The sequence below is a fragment of the Stigmatopora nigra genome, chromosome 6, assembly GCF_051989575.1.
Source record: "Stigmatopora nigra isolate UIUO_SnigA chromosome 6, RoL_Snig_1.1, whole genome shotgun sequence".
NCBI classification, from domain to species: Eukaryota; Metazoa; Chordata; class Actinopteri; order Syngnathiformes; family Syngnathidae; genus Stigmatopora; species Stigmatopora nigra.
The window spans coordinates 8,305,108-8,331,170 of record NC_135513.1 but is presented as its reverse complement, the minus strand read 5'-3'; the positions used below and the strand labels follow the sequence as shown (position 1 = coordinate 8,331,170).

The following is a 26,063-nucleotide window of genomic DNA, read 5'->3' as shown; positions in this document are numbered from 1 at the left end:
TCACGGTATACCAGCAAAAAAAAAGGATGACATGCGCATGCGTAGATATACATAGAGTAAATATCGTGGAAGCAAGCATGGAGGAGCCACCTAGTAAGAAAGGAATTACCGCGAGTAAACATGCGTCGTACGGTGTTTGTAAGTTTTTTGGGGGGGTTTGTACGAGGAATCATAATCATTTATAAGGGCAGTTATCTGCAGAGGTTGACAGGTATGCATTCTGGTATGCATTTGCCTGCAATGGCTTGTGCAGTTGGAGTCCCAAAACTCAATGGCTCAGAAACCGTAACTAAGGGAGTTGAAACTTTTGCAAAAGGTCAATTCTAGTCGCTTCTTCTCATGATCAAGTTTTATATTTGCATCAGCCCACATTCACCACAATGCATACAATACAGTACATGTAGCGCCTTCATCATATTTTCCACCAATCCCTACACTTGTACTAAAATAGCTGAGAAGAGGAGTGAAGAGGGTGGATAATTGCAACTAACCCAATATTTAGGAGTTCAAAGGCTATGGTAAGCTTGAGTGATAATTTTGGCTGAAGCATCTCTATAAACACTAATAAAATTAAGTGCATCGAAGGGGGCGTGGCCAGGAGTCTCTTTGAAGGGACCCTGTGATCAGTTCCCCCTCTCAATTAGCGTATTGTCCACTTCTCCTTTCAGCGTGGGAGGGAGGGGGCATTCTCCCCCTAGCTTCCCTTTGAAGTGATTATCCCTTTATCTCAAGCCTGAGCGAGGAATATCTTGGGGGACAATGGCAAATTAAAGCCCATATGGAGAGAAGCGTGAATGGCTGTTTGTCGGCTCAGAGAGAAATAGTAGGGAAAAAATGCAAGGATGGAGAAATAAACAGAGTAGGGAGAGAGAGAGGGAGCAGAAAAAGGGCACATAGTATCATTCTGTTTGCATGAGTTGAGGGGTGGAAGGCTTGATGTCAACACTCATCCCAAAAAGTAATTTCGGGCTCGTGCCTGAGATGACACTTGTAGCGGCAATAGTGACTTAAGAAGATCTGTCATGACAAATGGGGAAAGGGATGGGAAGAGGGAATGGGGGAGATAGAAGGATGAGCATGAAGAGGAGAGAGGAGTGCAGTTGTCAGCAGAATCAGATGGCGGTCTGGCAGACAGGCTTGAAGAAGATACAATTAGACCGTGGAGTTAAGACGGTCTTTGAAGTTGGACATGGTGCATAACACCCTTAAAATTTCAGAAGCCAGCCATTCATCTTCTTGTTATGGCTAGTTAAAGCTGTCCCTTTTTTTAAAAAAAAGGATCAAATTTAAAAAAAATAATAATAATAAACTTGAATTCCAAGTTTGGAAAAGTATAAATAAATCAAGAATTGTGATAATTGTCAAGGGTTTAAACAAGGCCGAATTGGAATTTTGAAAGGAAACAAAATAGTCATCTTTTGAAAACATGACTGAGGGATTTGTTCAAGAAGGTGGGAGTATGGTACTGAGGATGAATAATTACTTTCTCTGCCCACTCTCATGCCTTTCTATTGCAATCCTGTTTTTTGGTGGCTTAAAAGTTTAATAATGTATACAGACAATGTCTGTGATGTTTGGCCTAATCCGTTTAGGCTTGGCAAACCTGCGTGGTTAGCAAAATCTATCTGATGTTCTCCAAGCTAGCCTGCACTCATAATTCTTCCATGGAAACAGCCTTCTGCATGAGTTCATGTCCTGAATGTAGAACGTGAAGTTTGAGCGCACTTCAGTCGAACTGATTTTTAGCCGGCATCAAAAGATTAACTCTGCTTGTGTGTTTTGCTTTTTTCCTTTGAATCTTTGTGACACGTTTATGAAGGGACAAAGGTAACAAGAACATGAAATAAGCAAAGTGTAGACAGCTGACTGTCACTGCCGATCAAAGGAATATAGTGTTTTTTTTATTAACTATTTAATTTAACTATTTAACTTACAATAATTTAAAAAAGGAATCAGAGATTTATCATTTACTGTATACTAATCAGTATTTATTACCTCTCCCATCTTATATGGAAATGTAGTATTTTTACTGGTGAATCTATTACCTTACTGTAAATCAGGGGTAGGGAACCTATGGCTCAGGAGCCACATGTGGCTATTTTGATGTGTGCATCTGGCTTTTTGCTAACCTGTGAGCTAAAATATGGAAACTGCTGGTGACAGAACTGAGATACTACATCTAGAACTGCTTTAATCTTCATTTTTTTTGCAGTAGACTCTTCTGGCATGCCTCCTCTCATTGATTAGCATCAGCAAAAGAATATTTTTAAAAAATATTCATTTATTTTTACTTTAAAAGTGGTGAAATTACAAAAAAAAATTGAAAAGTCACTCGTTTTGTCATGTATTTTGACTTTTAAATTCGTAGTATGGCTCACAAGGAATAACATTGGAAAATATGAATTGTTTGTGGCTCTCTTCGTCAAAAAGGTTACCGACCCCTGCTCTAAATACTCATTATAACGTTTTTCCATAGTTGTTTAGGACATTAAAAAATCGAATAATGAATAGTATCTTTTACCAAAGTTTTTTTGAATTGCTGGTACAGTATTAAAGTATTTTTTAAATTAAAAAATGTGTCAATATGAATAAAAGCAGAATGCAATGAATTGCAAATCATGATCATGTTGCATTCAATTAAATATACTAAATACAAGCATTCCAAAAGAGCTGATACAAGTGGAAGAAGACAGAAATGGCTGAGGAATGCAAAACAAACATCAAACAGCAATTTGAAACATCCCACAAGACAACAAGCCAATTAAGAACGGGTAGGTGCCATGATTGAGTATAAAAGGAGCATCTGTGAATTGCTCAGTTATGAACAAAGAAAGAGGGGCTTCACCTGCTTGTGAACAGATGGATGAGAAAATAGTCAGTTTAAGGTCAATATTCTCCAATCTACAATTGCAAAATGATCAGAAAATTTGGAGAAATCACTGCGTATAAATGGTAAGGCCCAAAAAAACACGTTGATGTCCTATGATTTTCAAGCCTATTTCTAATCAGGACTCAAAAGCACAGGTGTTTTCTCTGTAATGGAGTGAGGCAATGTGGAAAACTTTGTGTTTTCAGACATTACAGTGTTCAGTTTGCCAGTTAGTGTCATGAAAAGTCCCATTGTGCCCAAATAGGACATTAAATGGGTGGAATAGGATCATTCTGGAGTAGTAAATTTGCTTATCTTTAATTATTCCTGCTTATGCTGTGAATAATAGCTTTGCTGAAGCAGCAATTTGAATATTCTGCTGTGTTTGTGACAGTTAAGTTTGTATGTGATACATGTCCTGTGCTTGAGGAAAAATTAGATCTGACTGGCTGTCATGGAATGTCAAACAGTTCTTAACTACTGATATGATTCTAAGTTTGTGTCTTTCAGTTGTGACAGTTTAATCTAGTGACAGGTTATTTAAATAGAAAACACATACTTGTGGATGTGTTGATCAGAACTTTAAGTGTGATTAGACATATTTAGGTAGCGATGCAATATGTTTAAAAAGAGACTACACCTTTTTTTGGAATTTACAGTAGATTAAACGCAATTTAATATTTGAGTGACTCCCAAGTATGATAAACATTTAACTATAGCAACAAAAAATAGTGTGTCACTCAAAGATTTCACAATGATAATAAAAACAGGCTAAAATTGTATTGTGATCGGAGATTGGAGACACAAGTGACAGCATAGTCTGCACTTTAACAAAACATGAGATAATGGAAAGGGAAATGGCGCTTTGTTTTCAAATGATGTTTTTATCGTGTCTATGGCAACTTGGCTATCATGAAATCCTGACCATGTTTTTAACTGACTAAACCTGACCAGAAAATGCCACCATGGATTAAAAAAAAAAAAGACATATGTTGTTTTGGAAACCTTCAACAATAACATTTTAGAGCGGGAAGCTTATTTAGAAACACACATACGAGAGTGAAAGAAAGTGATACATACCATGCATGAAGAACATAAGATTAAGCAGACAGCTGCAAATTCCAAATAACTGTGATTACCATAAAAGAATCCAGCATCAGAAAAAAATTACAGTCGCTGATAGTGTTGGTGAGGAATAATTAAAGCCTTCGTTTTTAGTTTACAGTAATATAGCATTTAAATTTAAGTGTAACCCTTATCAGTAATTGATGAATACATATTTACAGTTCAATTTTAGTGATGGAGTTTGCAGTTTTTAAGCCGCTAACTATATGGAAAAAAATGTTTTTCTATAAATGAACCACACTAACCCTGCAAAAATGTTGTCTAATTCTCTGCTGTAACATAGTGAATGCATTAAAATGATTAAATATTGATGTAAGAAGTTTCTTATGACATTATATGCAATATTTAAACACTGCTAAACATTGTGGTTGATAAATGACTAAACACCAATAGTGTCTTTGTTCCACTTTGTGGCGTTTTATTTTCAGTACTTAAAGAGCCATAAACAATTCACATTTTATAATGTTATTTCTTGGGAGCCGAAAAGTAAAAGTATATGAAAATGTGTGATTTTTTTGTCATTCCACCACTTTTAAAGTACAAAAAGTCTCAAAATTATTTTGCCAACATTGTTATGCTGTTGCTAATCAATCAGTATCAAAGAAATTATGCATAAGGAAGAGTAATGAAAAATAAAATTATAATTAAAGTTCATTCATAAATTCAAAGATTCATAAATCATAACTGAAAATAATGAGGAAATGTAAGGTGTATACTTTTGATGTTCTGAACTGCCCCTCCAAGGATATTTGTAAGGCTGATGTGGCCCTGAATGAAGTCTCTTTTTATGTGTGAAGTAATATAACAAGCATGGATTATTAATGTGGTATCAGGAAACAAAGATACAATGATGGAAGTACATTGACTTTGAAGTTTATGGCTTAGTGTATTTATGTGAAGTTGAATGCATAATTAGTAAATATACCTAAAATACAGAAAAATGTGGCCGTTTCATTCATGAAAGCAGCTTAGATACATTCCTACAAGCCCAAAAGATTTTTTATTTTCTATTTTTTTAGCTCTTTTTGCAATTTGGATGATATTTTAGTCCAAAGGAGAGAGCAACAAAGCTGTGGTTGCTTGTGTGGGTGGGCTACAGATGCCAGACAATGTTCAAAGCCCTGAAATATGTATGCCACACATTGTTAAAGCATTCCTTTTTACAATTTACAATGGATGTATATGCATAGTTGCTTACAGAGGCCCTAGGTGATTATTTGCACAGTGGTTCTCATTTCAGCTATTTCAGGCATCTTTGAGGCTGCTGCACAACGCCACCCAACAAAAAAGAGCTTCTTGAAAGTGTTATCCACAGGCCCTTCAGTTTAAACTCCTGCAGTGTTGTCTAAACCCACCGAATTTGACAATGTACAAAATATATGGCAAGTCAGCCACGGTTTCAATTGGATTTCTACTTCACTCTAATATCGACTCACGAATCAAAGTACATTAGGCTGGATTTTGTGATTCGTCATAAGAGACAGCAAATCTTTTTTTACACACCTGGGAGTTTTGAAAGGTGTTGCGTGTGCTTTTTTTTTCTTTGTCGCATATATCCAATGAAGAGGGTGCTATTGGGGATTTTTTGTCACTTTTTATTTTCGCATTCTGCTATTGTTTGAATACAATGCATTATATTAACATTATAATAATGCATCTTTGATTGACTATTCAGATTCATTATTGGCTTTTTAGGCACAACCTTTATCACCATTTTGAAATCGAGACCAAATCAGAACCCGAATGACTTGCAGTCAATCAAATCAGGCTTACTTGATAAGCAAGATATTTGGTGCAGGAACGCCCAATTTGATTGTGGCGTGTCGGGACAGAGACTGATTCTACTTACTAATTCTTTTAATGAATTATCTTTAAATGCATAGCCTCACTGGTTTTTGTGATCAGTTCCTTACTCGTTCATTATATCTGGTGTTTGTGTAAACCCATCCTCGCCCCTATTTGACAATATTCTTCTTCATGCTGAGCAGAACTCCTAAAAGAACAACTATAAATTGTTACTGTTTACTTTTAAATGACCTCCATATAATCTATACTATTTAATACATCAATGTGTCATCACATTGCTGTTTTTAGGAGTGTCTTAAATAAATGTTTGTCGGTAATTCACACATCATGTGCACACATTATTTTATTCTTTAGCAGAGGCACCAGAGGTTGTAACACTAAAGAACAGAACCAAAAGACCAATTCTCCAGACAAATCAGAGACAAAGTGGTTTAGAAGTTTAAATAAAGATCAACTTTTTCAAGGACCAGAATCATAACCAAATGAAAAAAACTTGTGTATGCTTATTTTCCATTTGTTCCTTAACATTAATGAGGACTTATCTTTAATGACTTGTTGCTTTGCTGTTGGGATATTTGACAATACGTACATATTTATTTTCATGCTACTTTCTAAAATGTTCCTTGTATGGATAATGGCTCTCACCAGTGTGATTGTTGGATTCCTAACACTTTAGCAATGGCTTTTTAAACCATCCCTAGAATGATATAACTGGACAGATGTAACTGTTGGGATAATTGGGCTTTAATTGGCTTGGATATACTTGAGCACACCCATGATTAGAATTAGGGAAGGAGATAATGACCGTTAATTGTTTCACAAAAGTTGAGGTTATTTTGTGCAAATCCATAAAACCAAAGTACATATGAAGAAAGGATTGAGTGTTTCAATGCAACACATTGAAAAGAAATGAAAAAAGGAAACAGGGTGAATGAATAAATACATTTGCAAAGCACCTAATAGAAATATATTTGTATCCAAGTACATGGACCTGCAGTAAAACTTCATCCTACATCTAAGTCTAAGGGGCATTTTTTCATGGAATTATCCATGTAGTAAACTGACAATGACTTTTCTGTCAGTATCTCTGATAACACAAGGGAGAATGCACCCATTTCTTATTTCTCTCTTTAAATATATATGTATATAGTGAAAAATAAACCTTGCCAAGCAAGCTGTTCCACCAAGGCCTCAGTGATGTATCTTGAAAGATAGTGACTAGTGAGTTTGCATTTGATATGGTCTTTTTTTCTTTTTTTCTTTTGAAGCCACACGAGAAAGCCAGTTATGGGAAAACTGCAAAAGGGAGCACAAGGACGAGCTCGTAGGCCTTTAGATGTTTTGTCAAAAACTGTTCCTTCAATACTTTGTCCCACAGATATTCATCTTGCTAGTTGAAAACTGAGGAGAGCAAAAAGTTTGGGTTTGAAAATAACTTTCCAACTACAAAGAAAAATCCCGCAACTGGGTAGACAAAAGAAAGTTTAAAAAGGAAAGTGAATAGTAGGAAAGGAGGGACTTCCAGATTATGTTGCCATATTTGAAAAAAAATGTATTGTATGCAACCACATAAAAAATATTGATTATTAAATAGTGTTGTCTATTCTTTTGCCAGTTATAAATAATTGCACAACCTTGAAATATGCTTATTTAAAAGAATAATGGCATTTCAATTGTGTCCATCCAAATTTGCCAAACAATAATTGTATCTTTTTGAGGCATCTCTCAAAAACTGATTTCATTGCTGCTCCAGAAGCATTTGACAAAATCCAATACTAACATACCTTTGCTCAATGGCATTATTGCCTTGAATCAACAAGCTCAGCCATAATAAAAAGATAATGAGACACTTTGAAGACATTATCAGAAAGTGCTCCACAATTCGTTTGAATGAAGAGCCCCCCTCCCTCTCCAATATATATATAGTACATCATCTAAAGAGTGTGTGTGCATTTAATGTCACACCAGGAACGTATCTGGCGTTGATATGCATGACAGCTTGTGGTTGAAATACACAAGGAAGTTCCTGATTCTACTGAAGATTTTGTCATGACGACAAGGATAAGATGTATGCTAATCTATCGATGGGGTTAGAGATATACTTGTGGTGAAAAGAGAAAAGGAAGAAAAAGCAAGTGACAGAAACTTGTCAGACGGCACTGATAGATGTATCACAAAGTCAAAGTTTGCGTCGCCACGCAAGAGGCCAAATCGCAAGTGGTTTTCACTATAAAAGGACTGACTTGAAACACCTAGCATTTGTTTTAAAGGAAATGAAAATGGAACAGCTCTCCACATGGTGTGTGTGAGCCAACAAAGTTTGTGCTTGTTTTTTTTGACAAGGCAGGCTGAAGGCTTTGCTTCTCTGACACCGTTGAGGAATTGTTCTTTAATCGTTCTAAATTCGACGACTAAAAATATAACGCATGATAAAACATCTGTGACATATAAATAGGTACGTGTATCCATCTATGCATCCATTCTCTGTAGATAGATCTTTTGTATGTTCGATTTCTTTTTAACCCCACAAATACATAGTTTGTCTCTTCTTTTCAACAAAAGAAGCTTCTCTCTAAACCTCCTCCAGTCATGCCATCCAACCAAGTGCAGATGTATAAAAAAAATCACTTATAAATAAATGTAGCAGGTGAGCAGGAATATATGCATCTTAATTTTGTTTAGAAACTGAAAAGACACAGAACGGTCGCCAGATATTAGGATTCTATCCATCTTAATTTTGTTTAGAAACTGAAAAGATCAAGAAAGGTCACCAGATATTACAGGCCACATATAGACATCTCCTTCAGTACACACATTCAAGTTATTTGGAAGGTGGCAAGAGAGAAATCCCACACAAATAGGTACTGGAATTTCCATGGAGGAAGGGCTAAGATCTGGAGAACAAACTTCAGAATTGTGAGGTAAACATGCCAACCAAGCGCGTTCTTCTGATCCATCAAACTTCAGTATTGACAGTTGTTAAAGAAAACTACAAAAGAAAGTTTATATGATATATTATGGTATCATGTTGTAGCCAGATGGTAACAGGTTTAGTAGAATCTTGAGGCTCCCTTCAGTCTTCCTGACTTTAAGGATAAAACTTTCAACTTCTAACACAGCAGCTGGAGCTAATCACAACACAATCAAAATCTTTTCCAGATGTGGATCTTTTTGAAATTCCAGGAAACAATCCCTGATCTGCTCATCCATATATATATTCATCTTATATAAAACATGTTAAGAAAAACCAATAGGTTAAAATGACACACCCAACATTGAAATGAGGAAAATCTCAAAAACGTAGCCTCCATATTAATGATCACATATCCATTCATCCTTTTCAGAGAATATTTGTTTTGTTATATCACATTTGTGCACTACTGCAAACAACAATAACGAGAATCTCTTTGATGGTGACAATAAAAATAAGCACCACTTTGTAAGTCAAGTGCCACATAAAGCCAGTTTAGAATACCACAACATTTTTGTTAAACTATGCCTCTTGAAGGCCCACAAAACTCCTACTGTCTTTGTCTGACGTCACGCCAGGCAAAAACCTATTGAACGAGAGCTTAGTTAACAAAAAAGGAATAACTCTAAGTGGGTATTTTGTTCCATGTGGCTTTTGGGTTCCAAAGGAAGGATCATAGTTAACAAGGGTTGCTAAAAAAAAATAACACGAAAAAAGAATAGGAACTTGAATTCACTTCGAAAAACACACATGCATACGCACTCAAGTACACAGTGGTAGCTCTACTTGCAAAATTATTATTTTCCATGATCTTTAACAATACTCTCTAAAGTCTAAATCCTTGAAAAAAATGTAAGTATACCAATTCTGATCAAAATATGTATCCACTGTGTGTATGTATGCAAAAAAAGAGGGTAGGATTGTGTGTGGCAGCTGACTTAACATACGTACACACGCATGTGATCACAACAACTTTTTGTTATTAAGTTTGAGTTGGTTTGAGTATACTAACTGTATATTCTTATGCATGTATGTACGTGTATATGTATGTTCCTGATTAAGAATTTTAACATTCTGTTGCACAGCCAACGACTACAAAATACATGTTTTTGAGATATATATTTAGTGACTGAGGCAGCAAATAAACCATCACATACTAGCAGGCAATTCCTGATTTGTGGTTAACCATAAAGACACTGGGAAATGATTAAAATCACAGTATCTATTCACGTCCACAAATCAAACACATTTTTCTAGGTTTCTGATCGTGGAAGATCAGCGAAATAATGGCCAGTGGAAAAGGAACCTTTTCAATCAGCTCACTGTCTAGTACATTCACATTATAGCCCTCAACATCTTCCTTGACCCCTACACACCACTTTTGGAGCAGCACTCTTGCCCTCTTGCATCATTTACTGAGGGAGTGTGCCACCTCACCCCCTTCTACTTGGCAAACAAGGACATTTACTGTGTGGGTGATATTAAACAGTCGAGCCAGTGGTTCCAGTGGACTCATTGTGATGCATAATGTCATGAACATCAGACCCAGACGCCACCAGCAGTGTCACCCGGTCAACAGGGTGGGTGGACAATTGGTGAAGGGACGGCACGATATTGAGTAGGGGGGGGGGGTTATGGACATGAATGTAGAGTGTGTGTGAGTGTTGTAAGGAAAGTGTGTGCATTCATAGTCCCGATGAAAGAAAGTCTATGAATAAAAAATATTGTTGTGAGTTAAATGAAAGGAACTTACAGAGCTTTGCAGTGGTGTAGTGGTACACTCTACTTACTTTGGTGCAAGCAACAACAAGGAATTGTTGACCACTCCTGGAATGCAGATGCCAATTCTTGGAGAACCTGAAGAGAATAAGTTGAATATAAAATGGAGAAATCATTTTTTATTTTATGTAATAATCTATAATAGGCTCTGGCAACCCCCTCTAACCCTTACGAGGATGCATGGTATGGAAGATGAATGAATGAATAATCACTAATAATAGATCTAATGCAATTTAGCATTTCCTTATACTTTCTCATAGTCTTTTACAATCGAATCAAATTTTGTTTAGTATACTGTCAAAAAGAGCACATTCATTCAATCATTTAAAATTTGAGTGATCAACCAGCCTACCATGCACGTTTTTGTATTCTTGGAAGAAACCGGAGTACCTGTAGAAAAGCCACGCAAGCCTGGGAGAACATGCAAACTTCACACAGTGAGGACCGACCGACCAGGGATTGAACCTTCGACCCAAGAACTGTGAGGCCGGCATGCTATCACCCATTTGCCGAGGTGCCCTCACTATTGCAAAAATATTTGTTTTAATGCTAAAAGAAACCAAAGTAAATACATCAAAATTTTATGAGACTTATTTCACAGTATAGTCATTGCTCTGTATTAATTTACCTCTAAAATGCATAATGCACTAAATAGAATAAGATCCATTAAATAAATCCAGTAGATCCTCGTTGCAGTACACAGAGATTTAGTTTGACACTGAGAATGCTCAGAAATACTATAAACAAAAATTACAAATAGAACTGGCACAGAATAGTATAATTCAGTGGAACAACCACTTTAAACATCAAAACAGTTTTAATTGTAACTAATGCGAGACTGAGATTATTTCTGATGGAAAATCTTCAATGGAGATACGCTGACTCAATTTTCATCTGGGATTATTCCACTCTTTCATTGACAGCCTTATACTCACTGTGGATAATCAGTCTTTAATTTTTTTTGGCATGCTATAAAAACAGAGAAGCATATACAATGTGCACCCATGCCAGTTCTAATACACATAGACCCCCGTCTATTTATTTATTTTTCCTAAATCCATTTAGGCAGTGCAGAGGAAAAATGATAAAGTAGGTCCACCTCACACTTCTGAGATTGAGATTTAAATCTGTACCAATGGGTTCTGCTCTTTCTATGTGGAGTTTGCATGTTCTCATGGCTACATTGGTTTTCTTCTGGTACATAGGTTTATTCCTACATCCCAAGAACATGCATGTTTGGTAAGGGTGAACGATACTGGGAACAAAAATAACATTGCAACTTTTTGGGGTGTTTGAGATGTATATATTGTGTTTTTTGGGCCGTATTATGACATTATTTTGAAACACTATTAAGCAAAGTAAATGGTAAAATTAATATAATAAAGTCATTACATTGCTTATTTTATGTTACTAGAGCCATAAGATATTTAGAATAGGGTCGGTGTGATTTTTTTTAAATTGAAATACTAAATTTATAAAAACACCTGATGAACATAAACATTAAAGAAATTTCACACTTTTGTATTATAAAAACTAGACAAAACAAATAGTAACTTATTTTAACATGGTTCAATAGAGATAGAAAATTTGCGAGAGGGCTTCACCACCCAGTTGGAAGGCGAGAAGCTGAGACATAACCAACCACCAAAAGTTGCCAAATTCAAGCATATAACACTTTTGATATGTCCACTATCCATAGGTCACTTAATGAGCAGCTGTTACACCTTGTTTATGTCTCAAGGCAGCCTTCAGAAGTTGTTGTCGGCAGAGAAAGAGCGAGTGCCCATTAAAAGATACTGTAACGATTGTAGTAACAAACATACATGTGGGTTGTGTTCTTTGTTCTTTTTTCAGGGCAAAGTAAGGGGTGATGTGTTGAAAACAAAAACTGCGACTCAAGATCGGAAGTCGGGAATATTTTGAGTTTGCGACTGATAGGAACTGGAAGACTAAGGTACTTCCAGGTGTTGGTTTTCACAGTGTGAATCCTGCCATGGTGCCACTTAAATTTCTACAGTGAAGTCCTTCAAACAGGGCCCAGATGGTGGGTGGTAGAATCCTGGCAGTTGCAAACATATTTATTTAGACGCATGCACACACGTACACACATCAGTGTGCACCCTTTATATTGTATGAAGCACCCTTTTTACACAATCAGAACAAAGGTGAGGGCTAATTTGTTAATCCTTGGGTGGTCTTACAACAAGAAGTTTTGCAAGTTGTTCATTTTTGAAAGCTCAAATGAAATGAATAATAACATAAATGCTTCTGTAGTTAGGGTAAGGGTTAACGATTAACTACTAGTGATTGTATAAACTAAAGCTTTCGGGCCACTTAAACATTTTCAGGCACGTATATTTAAGAAAATATGTATATATATATATTTTCAAATATACATAAACATATAAAATGACTCGATTCACGCGCTTTCAATTTTTGCCTGTTTCAACGGCATTTAAATTGGGTCTAATGTGGCTGCCAAACCAGCATCACTTCTTTCAGCCAAAGTAAGCTCATCTCTCGAAAGGAAATTTCCAGTTCAGTGATACTTTTGTAGGCGGCCTGGTGTTTGAGTGATAGAGCGGCCTCACAGTTCGATTAGTTATTAGGTTTTATAAAGTGTCTTTTACTAGTAAAGTTCCCTGTTGTAGACATTATTGGTAATTTTATTATTAGCTAATTTTTGAGAGACTGCTACTTTGTTGGTAAAGCATGAAGATTGTGAGAGTTCCTTTCTAAGTAGATTCTACTCAAAGATAAGTTAGTACGTGCAAGCACAGCAAGGGGAACAACTTGCTTCATCTCTCTATCCAGCTCGCTCTTTTTCATATGGATATCGAAACAAGAATGTACTTTGTGTGAGTGAGGACTTTGATGTTTCTATGTTCAGCATGTCATCTCAAAACAGAAAAGAAAAGGAGTAGGAAAGAGATGCTGGGCAGATTCTGTGCTGTGCTTTTGCGATTTCCATTTCTGTCTCACATTTACTAGCTAACTGGCAGTGCATCTGACATCTCTCGGAATAAGACAAATTTGGTCTCTCTTTAAGTTGCCAGTCAATGCTTTTTTTTCTTCCCTTTCTCCCTCTTCCTCTGAGTCTTTCCTTCATTTCCATGGATGCAGCTTTATGATGGTCGCTTACACGCTTTGCAAACAATAACAGCTCACATCCGCCCCTACAACCACCACAACTTTCCTTTTTGCCAGAGCTTTTTGTACATGCCAGCACATCCTTTAGTAAGCCTTGAACCGACAACAAACACAAATCATTCTCACTGTTGAGAGAAAGGAGGCCTAGCTGCAAGCCGCTGTATAATTAATTTTGGTCTTATACTCTTATATGTTTCATTGTGAAAAGGAACCATTCGAGGCCTTTTTCTCAAAACAGTAAATAATTTAATTTTGTTATTTAGATCAACACATTTCCTGCAAAAACATCAATAAAAATAAAGAAACGTAGGGTTGGGGGTTTGTATTCCAATGTATGATTTAGTTACTGCACATCTGCAGACAAGATAAGAACAACTCAAAATCAATGCAGATAAAGTGGGCAAAACTGGGGGGTTATAAAAGGACTTATGTAGAACACCTATCTGTTAATAAAAGTAAGAACTGATCACTGATTAGTTTTAATCAAGAAGTTAATGACTGTTTGATTATGAATGCAATTTTTGGAGCAGATAATTAATTAGGTTAAATCTGCAATTAGTTTCTGATTTGTGTTGATTTTTAATATGCCACTGTGCAATGCAGTGGTTACTCAACTGATTTACATGCAGCGAGTATGGGTTCAATCAAATGGATAAATACAGGTCAATACATTGCTTTGATAGCAGTGAATACATTTTAATTGTATGTTTTTTTATGTTTTATTTATTGAAAGTGAACAGATTTTTTAGGCATTAGTGTTTTTGTCAAATTCTCATGTTATAAAACAGTCTTCCAGTATCGCTGATCAGAATACACAGAAACTTAACATACCTTTTCATTACACAAGATGAACCAGTGGATTTTGTGAATCACTAAATGATAGACACATCCTATCTGGAGGTCAATAGGTGACTGCTTTTCTCCATCTACACCAGGGGTCCCCAAACCGGTCCGCCGTGGGCGCAGGTTTTCGTTCCAACCGAACCAGCACAGACATTTTGACCAATGAGATATCTGCAGAAAACAAGAAGCACCTCACTGCAATCCTCTGATTGCACTTGTAGGACACAGGATTGGTGAAAAAAGGTGTCCTCTTTCTGGGTTGGAATGAAAACTCACGCCCACTGCGGCCCTTTGTGGAATAGTTTGGAGACCACTGATCTACACAGTAGAAATGAATCTCACATCACTCGCTCTGTACTGCGGTAGTCCGCTGGCTATCCCTTCACCTCCACCTCTGCTTTGCTGATTGTAGAGGGGGAGGAGTACATTAAAGAAGCAATCAAACACAGGCATCAGACTTGTCGCTAGTGCCTGCAGAATGCAAAGTGTTATCAGAAACGCATATGAACCTGCACACTGTCCTTCCCACTGGCAAAGTTATCCTTTCAAGTCACTTGGGCTTTGAATGAGTGACATGCAACAAAAAACACCTCGGCATAGATGGGTGAAAATATTATGATACTGTATCTACCAAAAATATTAACTTATCTGGGAAACAAAATATAACTCAAACTAGATATTTTAACGAGAAAATGAAATATGGCTAACATTTTAGAAACATTTTGTGTTAAAATGAAAAAATAAAAATAATGAATTTATTTGTAGCCACTTGAAATACAGTGGCGCTAGTTTCACCAAAAGCAAATGCAGTGACAAGTTCCAGAAGCTTTCCCTGTCACTGCAGATGAAAGGGGGTGCACTAAGTCTAATTACTTTATCCGCCCAAGCAGCCTCTCTTAACAGTGGGATGACTTTCAGATGTTAGGTGCTGAGATGTCACACCACTAATTGAGAGTTGGAATCAGCACCCTGGATTGGCCTGTTCTTGAGTGAGTTTGAGTCCTAGCAAGCCTTACCTCGATTTACAAAATTCATTCGTTCCAGAAGTGGTTTCTTAACTTGGATTTTTCATGAGAGGAGACATAATTTACATTAATTTAGTTCCAGGATCTTTATTACTACACCCTAAATCATTTAAACATTATAAAAATACACACTTTTTGAATGAAATGTGTATGCAAATGTATGTAAGTATGCAAATAAATGGAAAAAAAGAAAAGAAAAATATTTATTTTACCATTAAAAGGAATAGGGGCAGCCCGGTGGCGCGAGTCGTTAGCGCGTCGGCCTCACAGTTCTTGGGTCCAGGTTACGTCCACCTGTTTGGAATTTGCATGTTCTCCATGGGCCTGCATGGGTTTCCTCCGGGTACTCCGATTTCTTCCCACATTCCAAAAACATGCATGGTAGGCTGATTGGACAGTCTAAATTGCCCCTAGTTATAAGTGTGAGAGTGCATTGTTATCCTGCTGCTTGTGCCCTGCTGTCGGCTGGCCACGGATCCAGGGTGTCCCCCACCTCTGGCCCGGAGTCAGCTGGAATAGACTCCAGTGCTCCCCGCGACCCTAATGAGGATAAAGCGGTTCAACAAATGAGATAAAATGAGATGAAACAAATAGGAAATGCAAATACATTTTTAAATTGGTGGAATTGCGAGTGTGCAGCCAAAGCAATAGGAGGCAACTGTTTTACAGCTGTACACACACGTAGACACACACTGCCCCTTCACGGGCTGACTCTAATGGCTGCCTACAATGTGCTAACCTTGGTTTCTGGCATCATGGAGCCACATCTCTTTTCTAGCCAATGAGAGGCCAGCAAAGTGTAGGGCGATATCCATATGGAAAGTAACTACCATGATCATTTTAAAAAAAACTGATAAAGAAGTGTATTTATGTTTCGAGGCATGTTTGATTTCATTTGACGTTTCGTAACTTGAACTGTTCATGTATTTTGGGACAAAATGTTTCCCATTGAGGCTTTCCATAACTTGAATATTTCATATTTGGAAGCATTTGTAAGTATAGGCATCACTGTAATGTTAAAAGAAGATGAGTGGAAATATTTGATGAGCAATCTTTAATGTAAAATTTTGCCGGCAGACTGGTTAGCGTGTCGGTCTCACAGTTCTGGAGTGGAGTGTTTGATCCCAGGTGGGTCCTCACTGTGTCGAGTTACCATGTTTTGCCCGGGCTTGCTTGTGTTTCTTCCAGGTACTCCAGTTTCCTCTCACATTACACATACAAGCAGGGAAGGTTGGTTGAAATCTCTAAATTGTCCCTAGGTATGAGAGTAAACGTGAATGGTTATCTGCCTCCTTGTGGTGTACAATTGGCAGGTCACCAATGCATGGTGTCCCCTGCATGGTGCCTGTAGTTAGCTGGGATAGGCTTCAGCACCCTTGTGACCCTTTTCCTTAAATGAGCACTTATGTTTGGGTTTAAAGCATTGAAAACCCACAGGAGAAAAGCATGGGTTGGTAGTTATTTTCTGAGCTCAATAATTTGTCATAACAACTGAGACAAGACCAAAACAAGGTGAAGTCAACACTGAGCACATCAGTTAAGACTTAATGATATTAATTCTGAGAACAAGTAACAGTAATTTCTAGACTAGGGGAAGACACTCCTTCTCTACCAATAGGTCCATCAATTCTTGGAAGAAAAATGTTAGGACTTGAAAAATAAAGAGAATTATTAAAATATGAGGAAACAATCTTTAGATAATGACACATCAAATACTCTCAAGTTGTGGGTGGATGTTTATACAAATACTGTCCATCTGGGATAAATATCTTTAAACTGCTTCATTTCCAATTCATGTGGGAAGATCGTGAGGGAAGAAGGAATGAAGATTATTAGAAAATAGCTTTAAAATGGTGTACATTTCTTGCCTCTCTCTATCTATCTATTTATCTATCTATATATCTGTATATATCTAACGTGTCGGTAAGTTTGCGGTATGAAACAAGATGAAAAATAGAGGCCATCCCTTTGAAATCCTTCTCAAGATAAACCATTTCATTTCAACTCCAGCCAGGAAACACAACATGGGGCCATTTGTAACTGCTGTGGGCATATTGTTTGTAAACTTTGGAGGAACATTGTTGCCTGGAAAAATGTGTTTGTGTGGGAGGTGGAAGTAAGCAGTTGGAGCAACCACAAAGGGAGAGATCAGGCCTATTTTCTCCGTAGGAGGAGGACATAAAAGTGAAAGTGATGCTCATTATTACAGAAAAACAGCACTCGCCTTTGGTGTTCACAATAGCATGCAGTCTCTCCGGCAAGACTTGCCTCTATATCAACACAGTCGAGCAGTTGACCCCTCATTGGGAATTGAAGAGTAATTTCTCCTAGTGTAATTACTACAATAATCCTTCCAATATCACGGTTAATGTAGATTCGACATGGCCACAATAATCGAAAAATCGAAAAGTACTCTCACCCCTATTATAACCACTTTTTTTCAGTGCTGAGTGGCTTCCGCTTACTAGTTTCTGCGTCCATTTTCACATTTTCATGAACTTATTTTTTTTAAATTACTATCAGAAAAGAATTGCAAAGAAGTGAATTTGTGATGGGTGAAGTTGTGATAATAACACTGTATATTTTTGGTATAAAAGCGGCCGTTATCTAAACTGAAGATAACTGCTTTTTCCAGTGTGGTCATATGAAATTGCCCTATACATTTTTTCTATTGCTTCCTTTGTGTTTGATGATCTCTACACACATTCATTCATTTATTTTCTGTAGTGTTTATCCTCACAAGAGACATGATGGGGGTGCTGGAGTATGTCATTCTCTCATATTAATACCTGGGGACAATTTGGAGTGTTCAACCTGTTCTATCCTGCATGTTTTTGGAATGTCTGAGAAAAAGGGAACACCTGAGAAAACCTGTGCAGGTGCAGGGAGGACATGCAAACTTCACATAGGAAAGACGAACCCACAAGCACAGAATTGTGAGGCAGACATGCTAACCACTCTTCCACCATGCCACCCTCTCTCCACTCAACAAAACATATTTACATGAGACAAGACCTCTATAGCTAAACTTCAGGGGTCCGAGGTTGGAGGATAGGAACTATTTACCTCCGGTTCCTTTGTCGTCATTGTGCATACTGTGTATTTTTGTGTTTTTTTTTTCTTAGGGGGGGGACCACTCAACGACTGAAAAGAAAAATGCAAAAATACAGACGAAGAATTTGTGAGAGTTGTAGAAACAAAGATAGGACAGTCAGAGAGGTTGAGAAACAAAAAGAGTAGACCAACCAAATGGAAAGAAAAAGGAGTTAGTGACTGGATCAACTTACAGGAAGCACACGCTCTGATAATTTAGCCACTGACCTCTTGTATAAAGGCTTGGGGGGGCGGAGAAGACAAGGGCTCTGTGGCCCCATCTGCATGTCTTGTCCCTGGTTGTGTGACCATGTGCAGCACCTGGCTCCATGCCAGCACCCAACACCCCTTTGTGTTGGCCACAGTGGCCGGTTGGGAACTGCCTTTGATCCTAGGCCAACTATTCATCTCTAAAGGAAGAGGAAGCGTAAAAAAAAATAAAAAATAAACAGAAAAAAGAGGAGGGGAATAAAATTCAACCCCTACTGCCAATTATTGGAGAAACATCAAGGTCTTTTTTGCCTGTGTAAAAGAGCAGAGAAGAGGGGGTGTTGTTTGATGATTTCATTCAGGATAGTGGTGTGGATGGCTAAGGTTGAAGCTGACTAACAGGATATGATCATTGCTGTTAAGCTTTTGCATGTCTGTTACGACACATTTTGGCTGTTTTTATTTTTGCCAACATGTCCTTCTTTAGAAGGGGCGTTTGCAATTTGTCGGACACTTCTAGGGTTGGGTGTTCGAATATGTCCAGTGGCTAATATAGTTGCACTATTACCAATGGTGTTATGTCAGTATCTTAAACAAGAAAAGGCGTGACAATGTCTACATTGCCAATCATTGGAACCTTTTATGCAGTGCTTTTAATACGTAAAAATGTCCACTTGGACACATAAATTGAGAAAGGTTGAGAGAAGCAGTATGGAAGGACCCGATGCATGGAGGTGAGGAAAAATAAATGACCATACCGCTAGCATTGAGGCATCAAACATTGACACATCTGGAGCTTGCAGGGAAGGCACCCTAAGCCGTAACCCACCATAGGTCCTATTACATGTCTGTAATAAGAGGAAAGCACAGGTTGTCAGCATAAAAGTAAGATTGTGACAGATCTTAGCAAAAATTGCAGTGGAATGATTAAAAAAAAATAGATAAAAATGAATCGTCGGAGTGAATTTGAACAAGCAAAAATGGGGTAAAATGCTGCTAATGTACAGTGCCTTAATGCACGGAAGAAGACCTTAAAACACAAATTAATGGGTAATTTTAACATCTTCCGACCCCAGAAGTATGCCACATTTTTAGACAATAGAATGAACAAAACAACGATGTTCAATGATATTCCTCATTAAATGTATCTGGGGCACACACCTTGTTGTATGTCACTGGCTTTGACAACTATAAACTTCCTTCCATATATTTTCTTCCCTTTTTACTGCTCAGGATCACAGAAAAAGCATATCTGATGATGTCAAATTTGCTGACCACTCATTTAATTTTGTAGCTACCTCCATATTATTTTTGACTTCATGAAAACTAATAATAACTGCTCGTACTTGTTGACTAAGAATTTTGCAAGCAGCAGCCATTACCTTTCAATTGCAGCCTGTCTGACATTTATCTGGTGGTCTTAATACTTTTTATGAGTAACTTTTGTATTCCCCATCCTTCGTCCTTGAGGACAAAGAAAAAAGAACATACAATAGCACTCACATTCATAACCAAGGACAAGTTTCTATTGTTTTGTCTCTTTGAGACTCTTTCTTTCTGGTTGCCGGCACATTTTTCTTTCATGGCCATTCTTTCCTGCATTCTCTAGAGACAATTGCATCTTCAAACTGAACATGAACAGAATTTCTCCATTGTCCTATGAATTCAAGTCATTTGTCCTTGTATCTATTTGTCAGTTTGTTTTATGGCATTTATTTTCCCCTAGTTTTGATGATGGTTTCTAACCCGTTTTGAAAACAGAAATAAACAGATCCCGAAAGATGAAATTTATCTCCAGGCTCCAATAAAAGATCTAAAGGCATAATGCATAATACATCTCTGATTGTATACAGTCATTACAACAGTAAACCTGTTAATGTATAACCAAGTAAGATCGTCAGTTTACTTTCTTTTCTTTTTTTAAGTAGGCAATAACTGACAATGGTTTGCTTCATTTAAGTCATAAATCCTTCCTAATCTAAACTACAGCTATATCTCAACAAAAAATACTAAAATTAACTATTTTGCTGCTGTTGCTGTGAATGTTCAACAAATTTGAACTGGGAAACATTAACACATTTCCAAAAATGTTGCTGTTATTAAGAAAGCTCTGTCCACCTATTTAAAATGAATAAATAAATTATACATTGTTAAAGCTACTCGGTGCTCTATGCAGTAAAAGGTCCACAGATATCACTTATAATGAAAATCAGTTTTTTTCAACAAAAAAGAAAATAAATTAAAATTGATCCAACCAATAGAATAAATCAATTTTCAAATTCAGAACAAAAACACCCACACATAAAGTTGTTGGACATGTATGTATATGTTGAGATAAACACGTGCACATACACACACACACACAAACAAAAGCAGAGGCACATACACAAACGTCCATTTCCCATATCCTTAAAGATGTGATGGTAAGAACATGTTTGATCTTTTTTTTTCCCCCTCTTCAATGAGATAGATTGCCTCTACACATAATCCATGACTGACATAATGTGATTTGGTAGTATCTCCAAATGGCAGAGAAAACCAGTTGACAAAAATCAATAAGGTAGAAAAATAATGAACAGGAGGAAGGCTTGGAAGAAGATTTTGGAGGTGGTTTTCTAACCTGGCAGCAAAACACAGATCATCACATTATCTTTTTAGGCGTATTTTCATGGTGAATCACTTTGAGCTGTTTACCGTGTTGTTGGCAGTGACTTGTCTAAAGAATCAAGAAAGCTAGGAAACCTGTTGTGAACTTCTCAATTTAGTTCATCCCATAAGTATAGGTGAAAGATTTCAAGTTTACCCTATTCCACATTGGGCCTGATACCTGAACTGAACTGAAAAACAAAACAAAACAAAAAACTGCTTGATTGGAGCACATTGGACTAAGAACAAAAATTGCAGATGGTTTCAAGGTGAAGTGTACATCCAAAAGAACGTTGTTAATCTCAAACTACAGTATGCGATTGAATCATCCCATGTATGTGTTTTGCAATCTTTTTGACACACAAATCTGAAAATCGTGATTTTGTCTAGTCCTTGTGATAACCTATTGTTTTTACCTCTTTGTGGATTGCTCTTTCTGTGTTTACCAGTCGGCTTCCTCTTGTGTCAAGCATCCTTACATCGTCATCTCATCCCCTTCATGTCTGTGTATTCAAGATATTTTTTCTCTTTATATCCTCCTGACTACCAGGAAAAAATGTTGTCCAATCACATTTATTTTTAAATTCCCCAATCTATGTAAAGTAATTGGAATACTGCAAAAAAAAAAAAAATGGTATCATTGGAAAGCTCTGAATGTCCTCTACAGAGCACAAAAGTTAATGCGATTGGATAAACTGGGTGGAAGATATTTAGAGAACAAATTAGAACTGCTATTAGTCAGGAGGATAAGTAGATAGTCCTGGGCTGTGACATTGGAAGTACACATTTACACACACCTCAGATTTCCATCTGCTTGCATTTATACATGGATGCTAGTTTATTCATTGTTGCTCACTCATCTCTCTTGTTCACTAGTTCTCTTTCTTCCTTTGTATTTCTTTTTTTTTCTCCATGTCTTTGAAACTTGAAAATATCCCACTCGATTGTTTTCTGTACATTTTGTTTCCATGGTGATTGCAACATTGAGCAGGCAAAAAATAGAGGAAACATCTGTGGTTTTGTCTATGATGTGCGTGTTCACATACCAATTGCAGTGCTATCAGCTTTGCACAGCTATAGTTCTAATGCAAGAAAACCACTGTAAAAAGAAAAGCACCCACCTTCCCTTTTCTTTTGTCTACTCCATTTATGCTTGTCCCATCATTCTCATTTTCCTTCCTGACTCTCTGTCATCTTTATCTTTCTCCACTAACCCAGTCTTTAAATATGGGTTAAAATAAAGAATGTGCCCAAAAGAAGAAAAGAGAAAAATAATACTAGGACATAAACAAGTTGTGTTATTATCATGACATTTAAGTGCCCTCATACAGTATCTGGGAACAATTGGCACTATTTTTCCCTGCACACTATTTTTTTCTTCCTGAAAGCACTGCACCGAACAATTGTGATGATAAATAATAATTGAGCAGAAGTACTTTTGTTGCATTTGATTTTTTATTTTCATTTATTTGTTTAGCTACCTGATGGTGTGGTGGTTCACCCGCCTTTTGACCAGGATCGAAAATGTATTTATTTATTTGTTCATTTATTTATTCATTTAAGAGCAACTGTATGTCCTTAAGGACATGAGTGATCTCAATGGAAGGTGGTCTCTAAGTGGCTATTTTACACAGCAATTCTCGATAATTTTAATTGTCTTTATCTGGCCCTAAGGTCCATCTGTACTTTTTTAATAAATTGACCTTCCATTGAGCAAACCCGTTTTTAATTTCGTTGGGTTTTTTCACCAAAGGCTACTTAAGAAAAAAAAGGCATAACATTGAGTTGTGCATTCTTGTTAAAGTTTTATAGCACAAATTCAACCACGTGGATGTTCACACACGCACACAGGGCTTGGATAGAATTTTTAAACTGAAGCATTTGTTGTCATCTGCAAACTGATAAACTTCAATTCTGCCCTGAAATCAAATTACACACCACTGCTTCAGCCACAGTTTCTGATACCTTGGACTAACCTTCAGGAACCAATCCCGTCAAACAAACTTGTCTAATGAAAATACATTCCTGAGTTTTGCCGACTAGGCTGATTTCACCTTACACTTTTCTTTTTGTTGCTGTAGAGTGTGTATGTGAGGAATGGGGGGATTCGCGGTGGGGGGCTAAAACTAGTAGTACATAGAAATGCTGACATTGGCGGAGTGAGCATTTCTGTGTGCATTCTTGGAATGAGGTTTGTACTGTATCTCCAAATAGCTTGGTGACAGTTAAAAAGAGTGGGAAGTGAGATATAGTAAGAAGAAAGACAGATGGATTAGGCATAGGTGCTAGGTGACGATGGCTGGATTGAGAATAGAAAAATGATGCTGGAAGAAACCAAATATTCAGTGATGTTGTTTGCTGTCTCTTTTCCATCTTTATTCATCAGCCAATTTCAGTGACTGTGCCAGAACAAAAACAGACTACAATACCAATCTTTGGTGTTCTCAGTATATGTATTTTGTTATTGTATATACAGAAAAAAATATGTTATATATTTGTTTATGGATCATTGTTGGCTTTTCAAACATCTTACTGAATATTTTACAGTTAGAAAATAGTTTGATATTGATGACAAAAGCCAAAAATATGACCGCTGATAACATCATTTTATAAATGTTTAAACAACAAAGTAGTCCCAAGCTGCAGCTATTGCTTCTGGGTATAGTACAGTACAGTAATACCCAGTGGAAGCAAGGTAGCAAAGCTGGTAGGGTTGAACTATAGACCAGTGGGTCAGGTGTTCCAAATAATCTAGAATAAAAAGCAGCTCCTGCTTTGACGACTCTGATCTCAGGACAAACTGGCACTGAATGCACTCTCAGGATTGGTCTCCAGGTAGGAGTGGGAGTTGTTGGCATGGTCCTCTATTTGCTTCATAGGTCTCTCTTATTTTTATTTTTTTAGATTGATCTGGTCTATGCAAAACTTTTATTTAAATTTTATAGTTGAAGTGATTTTTCACACTTTGTACTTTGTGTTTTTGCTTTGTCATTCTGTCTTATCACCCTCTTGCTACTGTCACAATGAAATTACCTGAATACGGGATGAATAAAGTTATCCAATCCAATCCAATCTCCTTGTGCGCTGCGATTGGTTGGCCACCGATTCAGGATTTTCCCCGCCTCTGGCTCTGAGACAGCTGGGATTGGCCCAGCACCCCCTGTGACCCTAATGGGGATTCATAAAATGAGATAAGATGAGAATGCTATTCGTGGATGAAACCATGGTTAACTTACTGAACAAATATGAAATGGAATGACTGTTGTCCAGCAGTGGGTCAGGACTCCTCTTTTCCAGCTGTTCTTTCTCATCCTCCAGCATCGTGGAGTGTCCTCTTCAAACGCATCTTTTCCTCTCGGGAGCTCTGAGCACTGCCAGCTGAAGCAGCTTCTTGCCAGCTGGCTCCCATGGTTAGCTGCCACCACTTTGCTCTGGATCCTGAAACATTCAACAAGATACTGTAGTAACTCCTTAAAATAACCATGGCTGATAATTAATGCAGGGGACAATAATGGGCAAAAAATGAGCAATTTTCTCTTTTTAATTTACAGGCCCAGAAGGGAGAGTGTCAGCTGTCTCTTGTGGCGGCATCAAAAAGCCAAGGTTAGAAGCCCTGAATATGCCTCCATTGAAGCAATTCCCAGGTGTGCAGGCAATGCCCCACCCCTCTACATCCTCCAGTGGGATCAGTAAAGGTCACCTGGCAACACAGGTCAAAGCTTTGATCCAATCAGAGGAAAATCCAATGACGGGTGATCTTTTATGTGAGTGGTTGCAGGAAATGGTTGGCTGTCTTTGTGTATTGCTGGGAAACACTGTACAAAAGGGAAGCAGGTAGCAGCCCAATTATTTTACAACAATGTTTTAGATGCTTTTGTACTGAAAGCATGGTGGGAACAAAAAAGTCGCATAATGACTACTATTATAAAACTGCATATTTAATGACCTTCCCATGAAAGCCTTTGGAAAGTCAATCGGCAGTTATTAATTCATGCAGGCATTGAGGAGGCACAGGGATTGACCCCCAAGAGCGACCTTGAACGCTTTGAACAATTTCTCCTCTACCCATCAGTCCCTTTTTCTCACTTTCCCTTTTTTTGCCTGCACTTGATCTTTGGGAATGAATGTTTTGATTGATGTTGTGAATAAGCAAACCACATTACATTTTAGGAATGTAAATAAAGAATCTGCTATAATTTTAAAATCACTTGTAGTTATATTTCATCACATCTTTAACACCATCTCTTAAGTAATGTACTGCAGACAATTGCAGCCTATTATATTGGGGACAGAATCCCAGATACAGTACATTAGGGATTACTGAAATTTGCAACCACAATTTGTTGAATTTCCAGTTAACCTTCTACAATATACAGCATCACAGGCAAAGAAAGGTTTGAGAGTCTCTAAAACCTTTATTCCTGACATTTTCTGGCTTTGAGGCCGCAGTGCAAATTACTGGACTACTGTGGCGACCCCAATGGAGGTCTTGTCGTGTCACTGTCACGATCAGAGCTACGAAGCAAGAAACGGTTTGTCCTGTGAA

General features: G+C 37.4%; 2 protein-coding genes across 6 annotated transcripts in view; one reads left to right on the top strand and one right to left on the bottom strand.

The window, feature by feature from the left end:
- Positions 1–16,049, bottom strand: part of LOC144198340 (axin-2-like) — a 37,371-nt gene extending 21,322 nt beyond the window's left edge. Inside the window, exons 1-2 of one of the 4 annotated variants that reach the window (XM_077719295.1) lie at positions 15,781–16,049; positions 10,562–10,628 (exon numbers count right to left, since the gene is read on the bottom strand). The gene's annotated coding sequence lies outside the window, so the exon portion shown is untranslated. Of the gene's footprint in view, positions 1–10,561; positions 10,629–14,531; positions 15,071–15,780 lie in introns of those variants that run through there. The other 3 variants (XM_077719296.1, XM_077719297.1, XM_077719294.1) reach the window with 3 other exon arrangements.
- LOC144198342 (uncharacterized) lies at positions 1,666–25,666 on the top strand. 2 transcript variants are annotated; one of them, XR_013326693.1, is made up of 4 exons: positions 1,666–2,952; positions 12,405–12,594; positions 24,836–24,927; positions 25,069–25,666. XR_013326693.1 is itself a non-coding variant. In XM_077719298.1 (4 exons), the coding sequence occupies exons 2-4, from the start codon at positions 12,592–12,594 to the stop codon at positions 25,353–25,355; spliced, it is 432 nt and encodes a 143-aa protein (XP_077575424.1). In that variant the 5' UTR covers positions 1,666–2,952; positions 12,405–12,591; the 3' UTR covers positions 25,356–25,666. The 2 variants fall into 2 exon arrangements, 1 of the variants encoding a protein (XP_077575424.1); XM_077719298.1 differs by having other exon boundaries at positions 24,836–24,977.
- The last annotated feature ends 397 nt before the right edge of the window (positions 25,667–26,063 follow it).

Coding starts and splice junctions, on each gene's coding strand:
- LOC144198342 (XM_077719298.1), top strand. Junction 24,978..25,068: donor GAAACATTCAACAAGATACT/GTAGTAACTCCT, acceptor TTTAATTTACAG/GCCCAGAAGGGAGAGTGTCA.